At 44.2% G+C, this 14,951-nt stretch overlaps 1 protein-coding gene across 30 annotated transcripts in view; it reads left to right on the top strand.

Annotated features, from left to right (window-relative positions):
* The window catches only part of RBFOX2 (RNA binding fox-1 homolog 2), a 292,987-nt gene extending 287,150 nt beyond the window's left edge, over positions 1 to 5,837 (top strand). For all 30 annotated transcript variants that reach the window (XM_061417270.1, XM_061417281.1, XM_061417277.1 and 27 more), the window contains one exon: positions 242 to 5,837. In XM_061417270.1, coding sequence (XP_061273254.1) covers positions 242 to 296 — 55 coding nt within the window. In that variant the 3' untranslated portion in view covers positions 297 to 5,837. The remainder of the gene's footprint in view (positions 1 to 241) is intronic.
* Positions 5,838 to 14,951: the final 9,114 nt, after the last annotated feature.

Here is a 14,951-nt window from a genome sequence, read left to right as displayed (position 1 = left end):
AATTGTTATGATCCCCTCCCCTTGAGAATATCAGGTCGGCAATAAATATTTGGGTCCCAATTGGAGCATTTTAGAGACAGAAGTTGGTTTCCTAACCTCATGCACTAGACACTATCTAACCAGTTGCTTTGAAGCTTCTAAGGAGGCTGTTTTTCCAAATCCCTTCTCAGGACATATGTTTTCTTTCATAATGCTTCTCTCATCAACCTTTGAATAATTTTTGTGTCTTTAATTACTGCAGGCGAGTTTATACCGAGGTGGCTACAGCCGATTTGCCCCCTACTGAAGTGACGTGAGACCCCTGCAAGTGGGACAGCCCCCCAGTTCATGAGGCCTGGCTATTGCAATATTTACTAGTAGAGGAACTCTATAGCAAGATGAAGAGGAAAAACAAACAAACAAACAAAAAAAAACACAAAAAAAGAGAGAATACTTTTTTATACCTCACTATGTTCTTTGAATATGTATTTTTCCTTTAAATTTCTGCCTTTAATTCTTTTGTTCCAAAGATTGTGCATTTTTTTCTTTTTTTTTTCTTTTTTTTTTTTAACTGTGGTAAAAAAAAAAAAATGCATTTCCATGTCTGTATGTCCGTGCTTAGCTTATTCTATCAGTCACGGAAGAGGCAGTTAATGAGGAAGGAGAGACATTAGGAGCTGATAAATGCATCTGATCAGAAATCAGCAGACAGGATTACCAAAGTGAATCTGGTGCTGACTGGCTGGGGGACAAGCAGAAGTAGAAGAGACCTCTCTGCAACAGGATATCCTTCTAGTCTTCTGAGTTTCTGGTCTTTGGCAGGTCATTCTGATTGGCTGTGGCTGGAATCCACATGCTAATAGATGATAGGAATGTGTGCTTGCAAAGCAGGAGAATCACAAAGACACTTTCCTCTCCTCTTCCCTCCTGTCTTCTCCATTCTTTTTATAATCATCTTAACATGCACAGCCTGAGATAGTTGGCATGGTTTTTGGAATTATAGTATTAATATTTCCAAACATGCGCTCAGACTGTGGATAATAAACACCTCATTAGGCATCCGGTCTCCAAATGAACTCTGGAGTCTGAGAAAGATCATTCTTTTCTTTGCTGTAAACCCTAGCGTTCCTGCTGGGCTTCTTCCCTTTCTTTGAACCACCGCTTAGCTCATCTCTCCGTTTTCTAACACCCTGCTCCCATGTCCTCAAGATTCAAGAATTTAGGACCCAGGGATAGAAGAATAAATAGCCAGTGGCCAAATTTCCCCAGAGGTCTGGGCATGGCTTGCAGGCTAGAAGTCCAAATTGTCAAGTGCCACTGAAGAGGATGAGGGCAAGAAAAAGGATGTTAGATGATGTCTGACAAGGTGCCCTGATATTCCCAGTCTTTGTCTTGCATCAGAAAGTCAGCACAGAGTGTAAAACATGTAACATAGGCTCTGTTGGCAAAAGATAAAGCACCGAGCCCTAGATCAACTGTCCCTGGAGGTTTGGTGAGCAGGGCGTATAAGGGCAGGCAAAGGCACTTTGTACGAGCTCCAAAGCCATAGGACTTTTCATCTTCCAGAGCCTGTACGAGTCACTTCTCTGTCCACAGTCTGGAGCCGTTACGGCCATTTCACCCAGCTTCTCATTATCCTCCAAAGACAGCCAGCTGAGCAGCTGGACCACTTGGTATTCGTGAACACTACAGGACATGAAACCGAAGCCCCTGAGGCTGCTCCCCTCCCTCCTGTACAGGAAGGAGGGTCTGAAATGGCCAGGACCTCACATGTTGCCAGAAAGAGCCACTCATGTGGCCACACAGTGAGTCCCTGCTACACTACCCGGCTTCAATTTTCTGTCTGTTATCAGGGCAGGGGGGCTGTGCTTCTCTTCTAGCTATTAGCTGTTAAAGGCAAGGGTCCTGCAGTATTTCCAAAATGAAGGCATTAGCAAATGGAAAAGCACGGTCCATTTGGCTCCCTGGTCTATTCACATTGGTACTAGGGTGACCTTTCACCCGTGGGATAGCTGCTAAAGGGAGCAATTCAGAGACATGGAGCTTCTGGTTTGTTATGGGTTTGTTTTGGTTTGTTGTTTTTTTGTTGTTGTTGTTTTAATTTTTTTTTTTTACTCCTGCCTCCACACATGTTCTTTCCTGATCCTGATTCTTGTCCCTGAATTAAAATAACTGACGTATGACAGCATCAAGCATTCTTTGTAAGCAGAGGGATCTGTCTTTGGGTGGGGTGGGGGGGGGGCTGACCTGTCATGTATAATACATATCTTCTCCCCCTTCAGAATCCTTTCTCTCCTAATAACTGGGAGAGAGGCTTCCCTGAAACTGAAACCAGGGGAGACATCAAGGAAGCTAGAGGCCTCGATGCAATCTTACTCATTCTGGGGAGGAATGCACGATTAGAGTACGCCAGACTGCCCAGTCCATTGGCCATTTTCTAAGGGTTCTCCTCCCCAAGCCAAAGTTTGGTTTGTTGCTGTTAAGACAATTTTTCTTGTGTGTATATAAGTATTTCAGTTCGGGGTGGGGGAATGGGATGTGGGGCTTTCACAGTCCAAGGGACTGGGGGCAGAGAGGATTTTTCTTTCTTTCGCTTTTGTTTTGAGGGAGAGCTTTTACTGACTAAAGAATCTGAGAGAAATGTTGTGTCCTGTTCATACAGGGGCCATTCTAACAAATGGTGAGCCACTGCTTCAGTGGAGACAAGGCCAAATTCTAAATAGTTGTATCCATGGCAGAAGAGAACAGGGCAGTGAGTTTAAGGATTTTCTTTTCTTTTTTCCAGAAAGAGGGAATAGTGATGGGAAAGGCAGGGAAGGCAGCTTCTACAGCCCTTTTTAAAAGAGGCAGAGGCCTGAGCTTTCGTACATTTCAGTTCAGCTGGCTCTGGCTGAGGATGCGGTAGGCAAGCTCTGTGTTTTCCAGTGGGCCTCTGCTGTACTTCCAGGGATGGTGTTAACACTGCTTCCTTCAGCTCCCTTTACTAAGAAAGACTAAATCGTTATTAAAGGGCCTTTGGTTTTCAGTGTCAGCGCTGACTGGGGCTCTTGAAGCACCTCAGTTTACTGGCATCAACCTGCCCCATCAGCTTCTGAACTTTGAGACTCCACACAGGCAGCTTCGTCAGAGGCAGGTTCCTCAAACCATCAGTGCTTGTTTCTTCCTGACTTTCGTTCCCAGTGGACTCAGAAACAAAGTCAGAAGAGAGTTGGCATCTCGTGAGTTTGTTAGAGGATGCTGGTGGATAAGTCTAGAAAACTTACCCATGCTGAGTCACGTGAATGACTTCAACTGTAGGTCACCATGTAGACTTCTATACCACACTTCTTACTCTTAGAAGCCGGGCTCCTTCCAGGAATCCTCTAGTAAACACCTTTAGCTGAATATCCGTCTTTCAGCCCAGAGAGCTGTCCTCAGAGCTTCTCCAGAACCCATTATATTACGTAATTCAGCTCCCACTGACCCTGATCAGCTGTTGCGATTTGTCATTTTTAAGGCTCTCAGGTTTTACAAAACCTACCGGCACCATCCTCCTCCAGCAGCCATGGGTGGAATTGAGCCAATATTATCTTTCCTTGAAAAAGAAGGGAACTGGGGCTCAGCTCTTAGTTTCAGGGGAGCTAGTGGGCTCTATTCAGTAGAAATCAATGATAGCAGCTTTTCCTGCAAGTGACTCCTCAGGGGCTGAACTGCTCTTAGTTTAGGTTCTACTTCCTAGAGTTCTGGCAGAGAAGTTTGAGTCATCGCCACCTTCTAACTAGTCACATAGCTTCCAGATAGGAGGGAGGTGTGAACCCGGGGCGGGAGCACCCTCCAGGTCTATCTGTGAAGGGCTGGGCAGCTCCCTTCGCTCTGGCAGGAGGATGAGCCCAGCGAGGACAGGGCAGAGCCGTAGGGAGGGGAAGGGGGAGCCCCGGGGACCACCCCCTTCCACCAAGCCCGCCGCTTCTCTGCTGCTTGCAACCCCCTATAGCACAGTACCATGTGCAAAATCACAGACTTGTTTCCCCCAGGAGATAGGAGGAAAGGGACTTTGGTGGGTGGGGAAGGGATAGTGGTGTTTTAAAAGCATAAGTTACTGTTTGCACTGTTTTAAGATAGGAAAAAAATATATATAGTGGGCAAGGTGAACATCCAACGTAAGCTTGTGTGTTTTTCTTTTGTCATGCTCTTGAAAATGTTTGACCGTTTGTAGTATCCACCGGTGAAGCCTGATGCTCTGTTGCATAAAACACTATTTTTTTGGAAATGTTACTGTCTGAAAGCCTCTTCCCTCCCTTTCCCTTCTCCTGTGTTCTTCCTTCATCCTCGCCTGACTGATCAACCAGGCAGTAGCCATCAGGAGCTGCAGCGAGGAGCAGGGCCCTTTCCAAGTAGACTCTGGGTGTCCTCAGCCGGGGGGTGCCCTCTGGTCCAGCGGCTGCCGTCGAGTCCCTGGCCCCCATCTTTAAGGCTTCCAGACCAGGCCACAGCAAATTCTCCAATTCCCAACTCCAGTGCACTAGGAAGGAGGAGCCGAGGGGGCCAGGGGAGCACTCGCACAGAGCCCGTGGGCCCGCGGCCACAGCAGCTGAGTTCTCCACGTTACCAGAACTGTAGCCAGTTACAGCTTACTCAGGAAAACGGTCGATCCTTCAGCCATGGTAGTGCTGGTTGGCAGGGCTTGGTAACGGAGAGAACGGCTCATCGGCCACCACTCAGACCTGGCCTTGAAGGGGACCGCCAGCTGGAGGGGCCCCGCCTGGCAGTGACTCACACACCAGCCGGTGTGGTGAGGGCTTAGCTCACACCCGCCAGCAAAAAGGGAACAGCAATTCTCTTTTCTCCCCGCAACCCCGCACCCCCACTCCCCACTCCTGTTACCAATGCCAGATTCCCAGGGGGTACATACGTTTTTGAATTTTTTAAAAACTGTCTTTTGGTTTGGTTTTTCTGGGGACCGATGAGTGCTTTAAGCAGCATCAATACCCCGCCAGGCCCCCAGCTTCTTCATTTTTTTTTTTGTATTTTTCTGTTCACAGTATTTTGTGTGTGTGTGTGCAAAGTTTTGGCAGCTCATTTTGGCTGTATTATATATCGAGTGATGAATTGATCCTTTTTTTTTTCCCCCTACGGGATATTAATTGTTTTCTCCTTGTGTTATAATCCTGCTTGTGAACAGCTGGAGCAAACCTGGGGCTGACACACTAAGCTAGGGCTGCAGAGTGCTGAGAGAGCCGGGCGGGTTGGCTTGTCCCCGACAGGCTGACCCACCTGAGTCTCTGAGCTTTTCAGTCCAAATCTCTGCAAGGCTAAAATCGCCAGCAAACCTCCCCTCTTCTCCCCGCTCCCCGTGGCAGGGACGGAAACATCCCTACTTGCAGTTTCTCAGGCCCCCTCCCGATGCCATGGCAAAACAGGTACCTGCAGGGCACGGGGGCCTCCCATGGGATGCTTGCATAATCCACCGCCTGGCCTTTTCTCCCTCCCCTCCTTGCCCCCCGGAATCACTTCCTAGGACACCCGAGCTGCTTGCCCAGGGTCCTGTTTCCCTGCCAACTCCAGAGAAGCACCCAGGGCTTTGTGACAGTCTCTAATCCCTCCCCTCTCGTTAAGAATCATATTGTATAGTAGCTTTTAGACCATACAGTATTCATTGGGTTACTCCTATTATTATCAAGTAGCTGGAATTGTGAAGGTCGGAGTAGTTAGATCTTTAGCTTTGATTCCTTATTTTTTTTTTTTTGTATTACTATCCATGTGTATAAATTATTGATCATGTTGCTGGCTTTTATAAACTCTAAGCAAAGGAAGAGCACTGCCTCTGCCTTTGCAAATGGTAATGAAGCACTGTTTTTAAATAAAAGAGAGAAACACCATTCTCCTGCCTGCGTGTGTTGATCCTCAGCAATCCTGCTGTTGCCTCCCCCTGAGGCTCCAAAGATAAGAGGTTGGATCCGAATTCTAAGATGGAAAAAGGCGAGCAGCAAATGCAGTGCTCCCTGAATGACAGGCCTGCTCTCCAGCCCCTTGCTGTCTTCCTGTCTCTCCCTCTGAAATTTCCCCCTTCCCTTCTTGCTCCTCCATCCTCTCCAAGTGTCCCTGCTGCCACCCTCGCCTGCTTTGGAAACTGCTACCTCTCCCCTGGCTCCCTGGCTGCCATGCAAGCTCCCGAGCCTTTTCCTTCTTCCCTGGGCTTCCACAACCACCCTTCCTTAGAATTCGATTCAGAAACCTGAGAGACTCGACCTCGTGGTTTTCAGCCAAGGCAAGCATTATCAGCGTGGCCTCCCAAGAAGACATGCTCATGCTCATCCCACTGTGACCTCCAACACTATTGAGGGTGAGCCTGTTCAGCTGATGGAGGAAGCTGAGTTAAGACCAGCAGACCCTGAGTTGGTCCTCTGTTTTTGGAAAAGTATTTTTGATATATTATCTATTTCCAATTCGTAAAACTAATTCACACCATAGGAATCACATCAAAGGAAAAAAGGAACCAAATGACCTCTAAATAACCATAGCTTCCCTGCTTCCCTTCAGTGGTAAAGAATCGGCCTGTAATGCAGGAGATGCAGATTCGATCCCTGGGTCAGGAAGATCCCCTGGAGAAGGAAATGGCAGCCCACTCCAGTATTCTTGCCTGGGAAATCCCATGGATAGAGGAGCCTGGCGGACTGTAGTCCACGGGGTCACAAGAGTCGGACACAACTTAGCAACTAAACAGCCACCACCATAGCTGCAGTGTGACCTTGCTCAGCTTCCTTGCGAGGTTTTGTTTTCTCTTCTGTACTCCCAGGTTTGAAAGATGTGTTTCCCCTGGTTAGGTTCTAAGTGAGAAAGTGCATATACAACGTTCACCCTGCTTTGTCCACCATACTTGCTAAAATAAACATTTTCCATGTGAATCCAGTTAATGGCTCTCGTGAACATCCTCTTGATCACTACACTGTGGTCTCTCCAGTGGACGAATGGTTTGTATTTAACAAGTCTTGACTCCTAGTGTTGGAACGTTTCAACTGTGTCCAATTTTTCATGGTTCTAAATTCCACTGAGATAAAGGGATAACTGTCTCTCAGTAACGGCTTCTCTCAAATTGCTGACTTTTCCTCTCAGGGTACCAGGAAAGTAGATCAGATCTCAGCAGTGCTGCGGGCTGTGATGAGAGATGGGGCGGGGGCAGGGCAAGGAAGGGTGTAGACCAGTCGCAGAGCATAGTTGATTTTAAAGGATTTTTTTTTTTTCATTTTAGTCATAAATACACTGTGTGGTTTTATACAATTTGGAAAATGTGTTCTGAATGTGTCCCAATGTCAGTTGAATTTCACATGAATATTTAGGTCGTCTTGGTCTCCAGCCCCACTTGTACACACCGAAAATCTGGCCTCTGACAAACTTTCCTTCCATCCCAGGTGTTCCTGGTGTCCCCAGGGGCGATCAGGAACCATGGCAGATCTGCCTGTATTCCACTGCTGGGAGCGTCTTTGCAGGCATAGTCAGACTGGCATTCTGCCAATGGCACACAAGGTTTTCATGGGACAGGGTAACTAGGACATAGAGGAGAAGGCAGTAGTGTGTTCAATTCTGTAGCGTCGCTGCCGTCTCCCTGAAGGTTCACATGCTTGCCCAGAGATTACAGGGCTGGGTGAGGTAATGCTCTCCCTTCATGGACCCTGTCCTTGTCTGCCCACTTCACAGCTGGATCTGGTTTGATGCCCAGCACAGAGGTACTTAATTAACACGTCTGCATCAAATAACGTAATGAACGGCCCCGCTGGCTGGAAATGCATGTAGGTAATGGGCAGAGAGTGCTCAGTGAGGTGACTGGCAAAGGCCCAGGCCCAGGAGTCCATGTGGTGAAAACAATGGCAAGGCACCAGCTTCTCACCCTCAGGTACTCCCTCCCCTCCCCCCAGAGCCCGCCCATCCCAGGAGAAGATGCCCCTTGAGGGGCTCCCACAGCACCCCATCCCCCTTGGCGTCCCCTTGTTCCTACCACTTAACCTCTCCTGTTAAAAGCTTACCTGGGGTGTGTACCCCTACCGAGCCTCCAGTGCCAGTAGAACAGAGACTGTTTTCTCCCATAATGTCTTCAGTGCCCTGTGGGACCTGCCCTAAGCTTGTGCTCCGTGACAGGCAAGGGAAGAGACCAGCAAGACCCTTTAGAAGATGAATCCTGTGTCTCATGATTTACTCCCCAAATCTGCCCCCTGGTTATTAAGAAGCTAGAACATGTATCCACAGAGTAGAAGTATATTATGCCATAGAGTCAGAAAAAAAGGACCTCATGCCTTAATGCAGCAGTTCCCAAACTCAACAGAATTACTTGCAGACCTTTGAAAACCTCCCACGCCAAGTCATGTCGCAGATCAATGAAATCCCTATCACTGGAAGTAAGACCCACCCACTCGTCAGTATTTCTTAAAGCCTTGCCAGGTGATTCCAACATTTGGGAACATGTCCTTAAATCCTTGGCTCCTCTCACAGTTCAGTTCAGTTAGTCGCTCAGTTGTGTCTAACTCTTTGCTACCCTGTGGACTGCACCACACAAAGCTTCCCTGTCCATCACCAACTCCCAGAGCTTACCAAAACTGATGTCCATCATGTTGGTGATGCCATCCAACCATCTCATCCTCTGTCATCCCCTTCTGCCTTCAATCTTTCCTAACATCAGGGTCTTTTCCAATGAGTCAGTTCTTTGCATCAGGTGGCCAAAGTATTGGAGTTTCAGCTTCAGCAACAGTCCTTCCAATGAATATTCAGGACTGATTTCCTTTAGGATTGACTGGTTGGATATCCTTGCAGTCCAAGGGACTCTCAAGAGTCTTCTCCAACACCACACTTCAAAACCATCAATTTTTTAGCACACAGCTTTCTTTATAGTCCAACTCTCACATCCATTCATGACTACTGGAAAAACCATAGCTTTGCCTAGACGGACCTGTGTTGGCAAAGTAATGTCTTTGCTTTTTTAGCATGCCGTCTAGGTTGCTCATAGCTTTTCTTCCAAGGAGCAAGCATCTTTTAATTTCATGGCTGTAGTCACCATCTGCAGTGATTTTGGAGCCCAAGAAAATAAAGTCTGTCACTGTTTCCATTGTTTCCCCATCTATTTGCCATGCAGTGATGGGACCAGATGTCATGATCTTGGTTTTTTGAATGTTGAGTTTTAAGCCAACATTTTCACTCTCTTTCACTTTTATCAAGAGGCTCTTTAGTTCTTCTTCACTTTCTGCCCTGAGGGTGGTGTCATCTGCGTATCTGAGGTTATTGATATTTCTCCTGGCTGGCAATCTTGATTCCAGCTGGTGCTTCATCCAGCCCAGCGTTTCGTATGATGTACTCTGCATATAAGTTAAATAAAGCAGGGTGGCAATATATAGCCTTGACGTATTCCTTTCCCGATTTGGAACCAGTCTATTGTTCCATGTCCAGTCACAGGCCTCATTTAATTAAAATCTGTTGAATGAACAAATGAATGAGGAAAGAGGGAAGGGGGAGGGGCAAAAAACAGGGAGGGGATTAAGGAGAACAAACAATAATTTATTTTATGTATAAAATAAATAACATACGTGGAATGTTGTACAATACAGGGAATACAGCCAATGTGTTATAATAACTATAAATGGAATAGAATCTTCAAAAACTGTGAGTCACTGTATTGTATTTGCGCAACTTACATTCTATTGTCCATTGGCTATGTTGTTGTTGTTCAGCCGCCCAGCCATGTCCGACTTTGTGAGCCCATGGACTGCAGCACGCCAGGCCTCCCTGTCCCTCACTATCTCCCAGAGTTTGCCCAAGTTCATTGCCTCAGTGATGCCATCCAGCCATCTCATCCTCTGACACCCTCTTCTGCCCTCAATCTTTCCCAACATCAGGGACTTTTCCAATGAGTCGTCTGTTCGCATCAGATGATCAAAATACTGGAGCTTCAGCTTCAGCATCAGTCTTTTCAGTGAGTATTCAGGGTTGATCTCCCTTAAGATTGATACATTGGCTATACTTCAATTTTTTAAAAAGGCTAAGTTAGCATTTTCTTTGGGACATCTCCATACACCTAGAAGTTTAGCCCCTTTCCACCCTACATCATAGAGCTCATCTGCACATAGATGGCAAAGAGACATTAACTCCCCTGCCACTGTTGGTGAGGGTATCTGGACCACTTTCACGAGGAGAACTGGGATACTGCGTCCAGGCTGTTTGAGAAAGAATGTTGCAGCTGGCCCATGATCCTCTCTGCAGGCCCAACACAGAAGATAAGTGCTTATCTATCATATTTGCACCATCAGTGAATGCCACCTTCCCCATCACCAAGGAAAAAGCTGGTCCCAAGGGCAAGGTGACTTCCCCTAGATTATAAACCAAGTAGTAATGGGATTAGCCTAAGAACCTAGGATTCCAGCTTCCCAGAAGCCTCCCCCCCCCTTAATTTCTGTCTGTTTCTCTCTGGTTAACCCATCTTTTATTACAGAGATTTCACTCCAGAATGCTAAAGGGTAGAGGGCAAATTATTTTTCCTCCCCAACACAGGCAGGGTTGCATAGTTATCCTTGTTTAAAGACTCTTCTGTTGCACTTTTTGTTGCTCAGAAATCACTTTAAATATATTTTCAATATAATTAAAGATCCACTCCTAAGACCACAATATAACTCTTGATTTTATTCATTTATCTGTTTTTCCAATGCATATTCTTTTCCTCATGACTTTTATTACATACTTATCATTTTGTGTCTTTATTTTATTTTGCCACGCTGCATATCTTGTGGGATCTTAGTTCCCTGACCAGGGATCGAATCTGGACCCCAGCAGTGAAAGTTCCAAGTCCTAACCACCAGACCGCCAGGGAAGTCCCTGTATGTCTTATTTTTAAATGTAGTAATATTATAAGACAAGTATTTTTCATATTGCTACACAGTTGTCATGAGGATATTTTTGATGACTCTGTGCTGTTTCAGCAAGAGAGGATGTACCTTTGTGTTTATAGAAACACTCCTTTATTGTGGCCCGTTGGGGTATTCAGGTTTTTTATAAAATGGCACTGATTCTGTCCTGGTTGATGTCTCCACTCTGACCAGTGACCAGGCCAGTGGTCAACTCCTCGTCCCCCTCTGTTTTCTGGCTTCGTGCACTTCTGTGAACAATGACACCCATGCAGGGGCTGGGGACAGCTTATCTTTCTAGTTAAACTTGATGCAGGAAGTTATTTGCTGTTGTATTTGTAAATGTGGGCCATTGGGAAGATTTCAGTATATCAGTTCAGTTCAGTCTCTCAGTCATGTCCGACTCATTGCAACCCTATGGACTGCAGCATGCCAGGCTTCCCTGTCCATCACCAATTCCCAGAGCCAGCTTAAACTCATGTCCATAGAGTCAGTGATGCCATCCAACCATCTCATCCTCTGTCGTCCCCTTCTCCTCCCACCTTCAATCTTTCCCAGCATCAGAGTCTTTTCCAATGAGTCGATTCTTCACATCAGATGGCCAAAGTATTGGAGCTTCAGCTTCAGCATCAGTCCTTCCAATGAATATTCAGGACTTATTTCCTTTAAGATTGACTGGTTTGATCTTACAGTCCAAGGGACTCTCAAGAGTCTTCTCCAACACCATAGTTCAAAAGCATCAATTCTTTGGCATTCAGCTTTCTTTATGGTCCCAACTCTCACATCCATATATGACTACTGGAAAAACCATAGCTTTGACTAGATGGACCTTTGTCACCAAAGTAATGTCTCTGCTTTTTAATATGCTTTCTAGGTTGGTCATAGCTTTTCTTCCAAGGAGCAAGCATCTTTTAATTTCTGTATATAGTGTGATTAATAATAGTCTCCTGGTATGGCCTCCCCAGGGTTTCTCGTTTAAATTTTTCATTTAAAATTTGTTGCTTCGTTACATTTGTGCTAACATTATTTCCTTGGTACTTTGAATTGTTTTGAAGCTACTATGAATAATATCTTATAATGTCATGTTTTCTAACTTGTTTTGTTACTCTGTAGAAATAGTATTCATTTTAAATACTTCCCTTGTGCTTTGCTGAATTTTTACTAATTATAATAACTATGAAATGAATATTCCATGAATACCTAATACTGGTTTTCTTTTCTGTTTTTTAATATTTATTTTTCTTATTTTAGTTCCATGCCTTATTGGGTTAGCTTGATTCCTAAATTATTTAACTTTATGAAATTGACTCCAGTATTGTTGGCAACTGGTTTACAAAAACTACTTTTCTTCATGAAAAGGCAGTATGTTTTATTTCTAGATTTGTATAAGGATTAGGTACTGAATTTTCAGACTCCAATGAGATAACCATAATTTTCCTTTCCTATTTAGCCCATGAATATAGTATATTATGTGCATAAATTTCCATATATCAAATTTTCCTTATAGTTCATGAAAACCTCAACTTTGTTATTGCAGAATTTTGCAACAGTATGTTATAGATTTTATTTTCTAGCAGTATGTTTAATATGTTCATCTTAGAGCCACAAATGATAATAAGTTGTCTTTCTTGGTAATCAAGGTTTAGTATTACTGTTATACTTGCTTCATAAAAATGAACTCAGTAGCATGTTATGTTTTCTATTTCTGGGACAATTTTCCTAACATGAAAACTGCTTATTTTCTGAAAGCTTAAAAAAACTTACAGACTTGCTTAGGTTTGCCACATCTTTGTGGGACACTTTTTATTTTTTTTATGATTTTAGTGTGATTCATAAACGTGACTCCATTTCTCTTCCCCACTCCTGAAACCTGGCTCTCCCACCCTGTCTCCAAGCCTATTCTCTTTTAAAGACTTAAGAAGTAATAACAAAACCCTTGACATTTCTTTTTTTTTTTTTTTTTAAACCCTTGACATTTCAAACTGCACTTGGTTCTCATTTTCTGTAAATAGGTATTTCTCATGTCCATTGAAAAGGTGTTTTACCAAAGAAATACAATGGCCGATAAATACATGAAAAGATACTTAACATCATTAGTCTGCCCAAAAATGCAATTTAGACCTCAGCAAGACCCCATTTTTTTTTACCACTTTGGCAAAAGTAAAAAGAATGAAAGTGACCTATGTTGCTGAGAAAGAAAGAGCAGAGTGTCCCCTCTTAAACACTTGTGGGAATATAAAATGATATAATTTCTGGAACGGTGATCACAGCATAAAAAGTACATATGCCTGAACGACAACACCCTCCCTCTAAAAATTCATCCTGCAATGGCATACACAGAGAAACACATATAAGGATGTCCACCAGTTTCTTGACGTAGTAAAAAGAAATAGAAGCAATCTGAAGCATGCAGGGGAACTGTTTACATTAAAAGACAACAATATAAAATAAAGGCTTGGGACTTCCCTGGTGGTCCAGTGGCTAAGGTCCCGCTCTCCCCATCAGGCGGCCTGGGTTCTATCCCTGGTCAGGGAACTGGATCCTGTGTACCAAAAGGAAGACTGAAGATCCCAGGTGCCGCAACTAAGGCTCGGCATAGCCAAATAACTATATTGTTAAAAATAATAATAAAGCCTTACACAGACACAAAGAAAAAGGCAAATCTACATAAAGTGACCTGGAAAAAGACCCAGAATATATTAAGAAAAGAAAAAAAGTTGAATATAATTTCCATTTTTTTTAAGTATTAAATGTGTGGTATAGGACTAAGGGAAAATTCTGGAAGGAGATAGAGCTGAGCAGGCTCAGCTTGCGAGAGAGGTGTTGAGGCTTGGGGGAGGGGGACCCACACCTGTAACTTTCACTCAAGAATCATGTCCTGCTTTCGTAATAAAACCAGTAAAGTAAAAACAGTAATGTGACATCTGCATGACTCATTCTTTTATCGCTATAAAATCTCCAACTTGGATAAAAGGCATTTAGTGCAAGGAACACAACTGAGCACCTAGCAAGACAAAGTTTGGAGAAATTGTTGTTAAATATTAATATTGTCATCTTTTTAAAAATTTACATTGTGATAAGTTTTCCTATTAGTTTAGACTTTTGTGGCATTTTATTTCAGGATATCTCTTGTAGGCAGAAAATTATTCCAATCTGATTTTCACCCAATTTGATACCCTTTACTTATTAGTGCTATTAATATTAATTATTATTACATATGGTCATAAAAAAATGGTTTTTCCAGTATAGAAAAACTGGTCATGTATAGATGTGAGAGTTGGACTATAAAGAAAGCTGAGCGCTGAAGAATTGATGCTTTTGAACTGTGGTGTTGGAGAAGACTCTTGAGAGTCCCTTGGACTGCAAGGAGATCCAACCAGTCCATCCTAAAGGAGATCAGTCCTGAATATTCATTGGAAGGACTGATGTTGAAGCTGAAACTCCAATACTTTGGCCACCTCATGCAAAGAGCTGACTCATTTGAAAAGACCCTGGTGCTGGGAAAGATTGAGGGCAGGAGGAGAAGGGGATGCCAGAGGATGAGATGGTTGGATGGCATCACCAACTCAATGAGCACGGGTTTGGGTGGACTCTTTGAGAGTTGATGATGGACAGGGAGGCCCGGTATGCTGCGGTTCATGGGGTTGCAAGGAGTCAGATATGACTGAGTAACTGAACTGAACTGATGGTCATAATTTTTCCACTTTGATTCAAGTCACCCTATTTTAAGAACCCTGCTTTTTATTTCTTTGGTTTTTATATGCTTCACAGATGCACATGGTGAGTAGGTTTCAGCTGATATAGTGACTGGTTTAGCATGCTGCCAGAACAGCTTCTGGAAGGTAGAAATGGCTCTGTTTTCTTGTTTGTTTATTTAAATTTTGACTGCACTGGGGTTTCTAGTTACAGAGCACTAGAGAGAGCTCAGTAACTGCAGCACATAGGCTTAGTCACCCTGTGGCATGCGGGATCTTAGTTCCCCGACCAGGGATCAAACCCGCATCCCCTGCATTGGCAGGCAGATTCTTAACCACTGGACTACCAAAGAAGTCCTCTCTGCCTTCTTATCTACATGTACCTGGTGGTGGTGTTGTTCAGTCGCTAAGTCATATC

The sequence above is a fragment of the Bos javanicus genome, chromosome 5 (assembly GCF_032452875.1).
Source record: "Bos javanicus breed banteng chromosome 5, ARS-OSU_banteng_1.0, whole genome shotgun sequence".
Taxonomy (NCBI): domain Eukaryota; kingdom Metazoa; phylum Chordata; class Mammalia; order Artiodactyla; family Bovidae; genus Bos; species Bos javanicus.
Note: the sequence above shows the minus strand (reverse complement) of the source record. Positions and strands in the feature narration are given on the sequence as shown.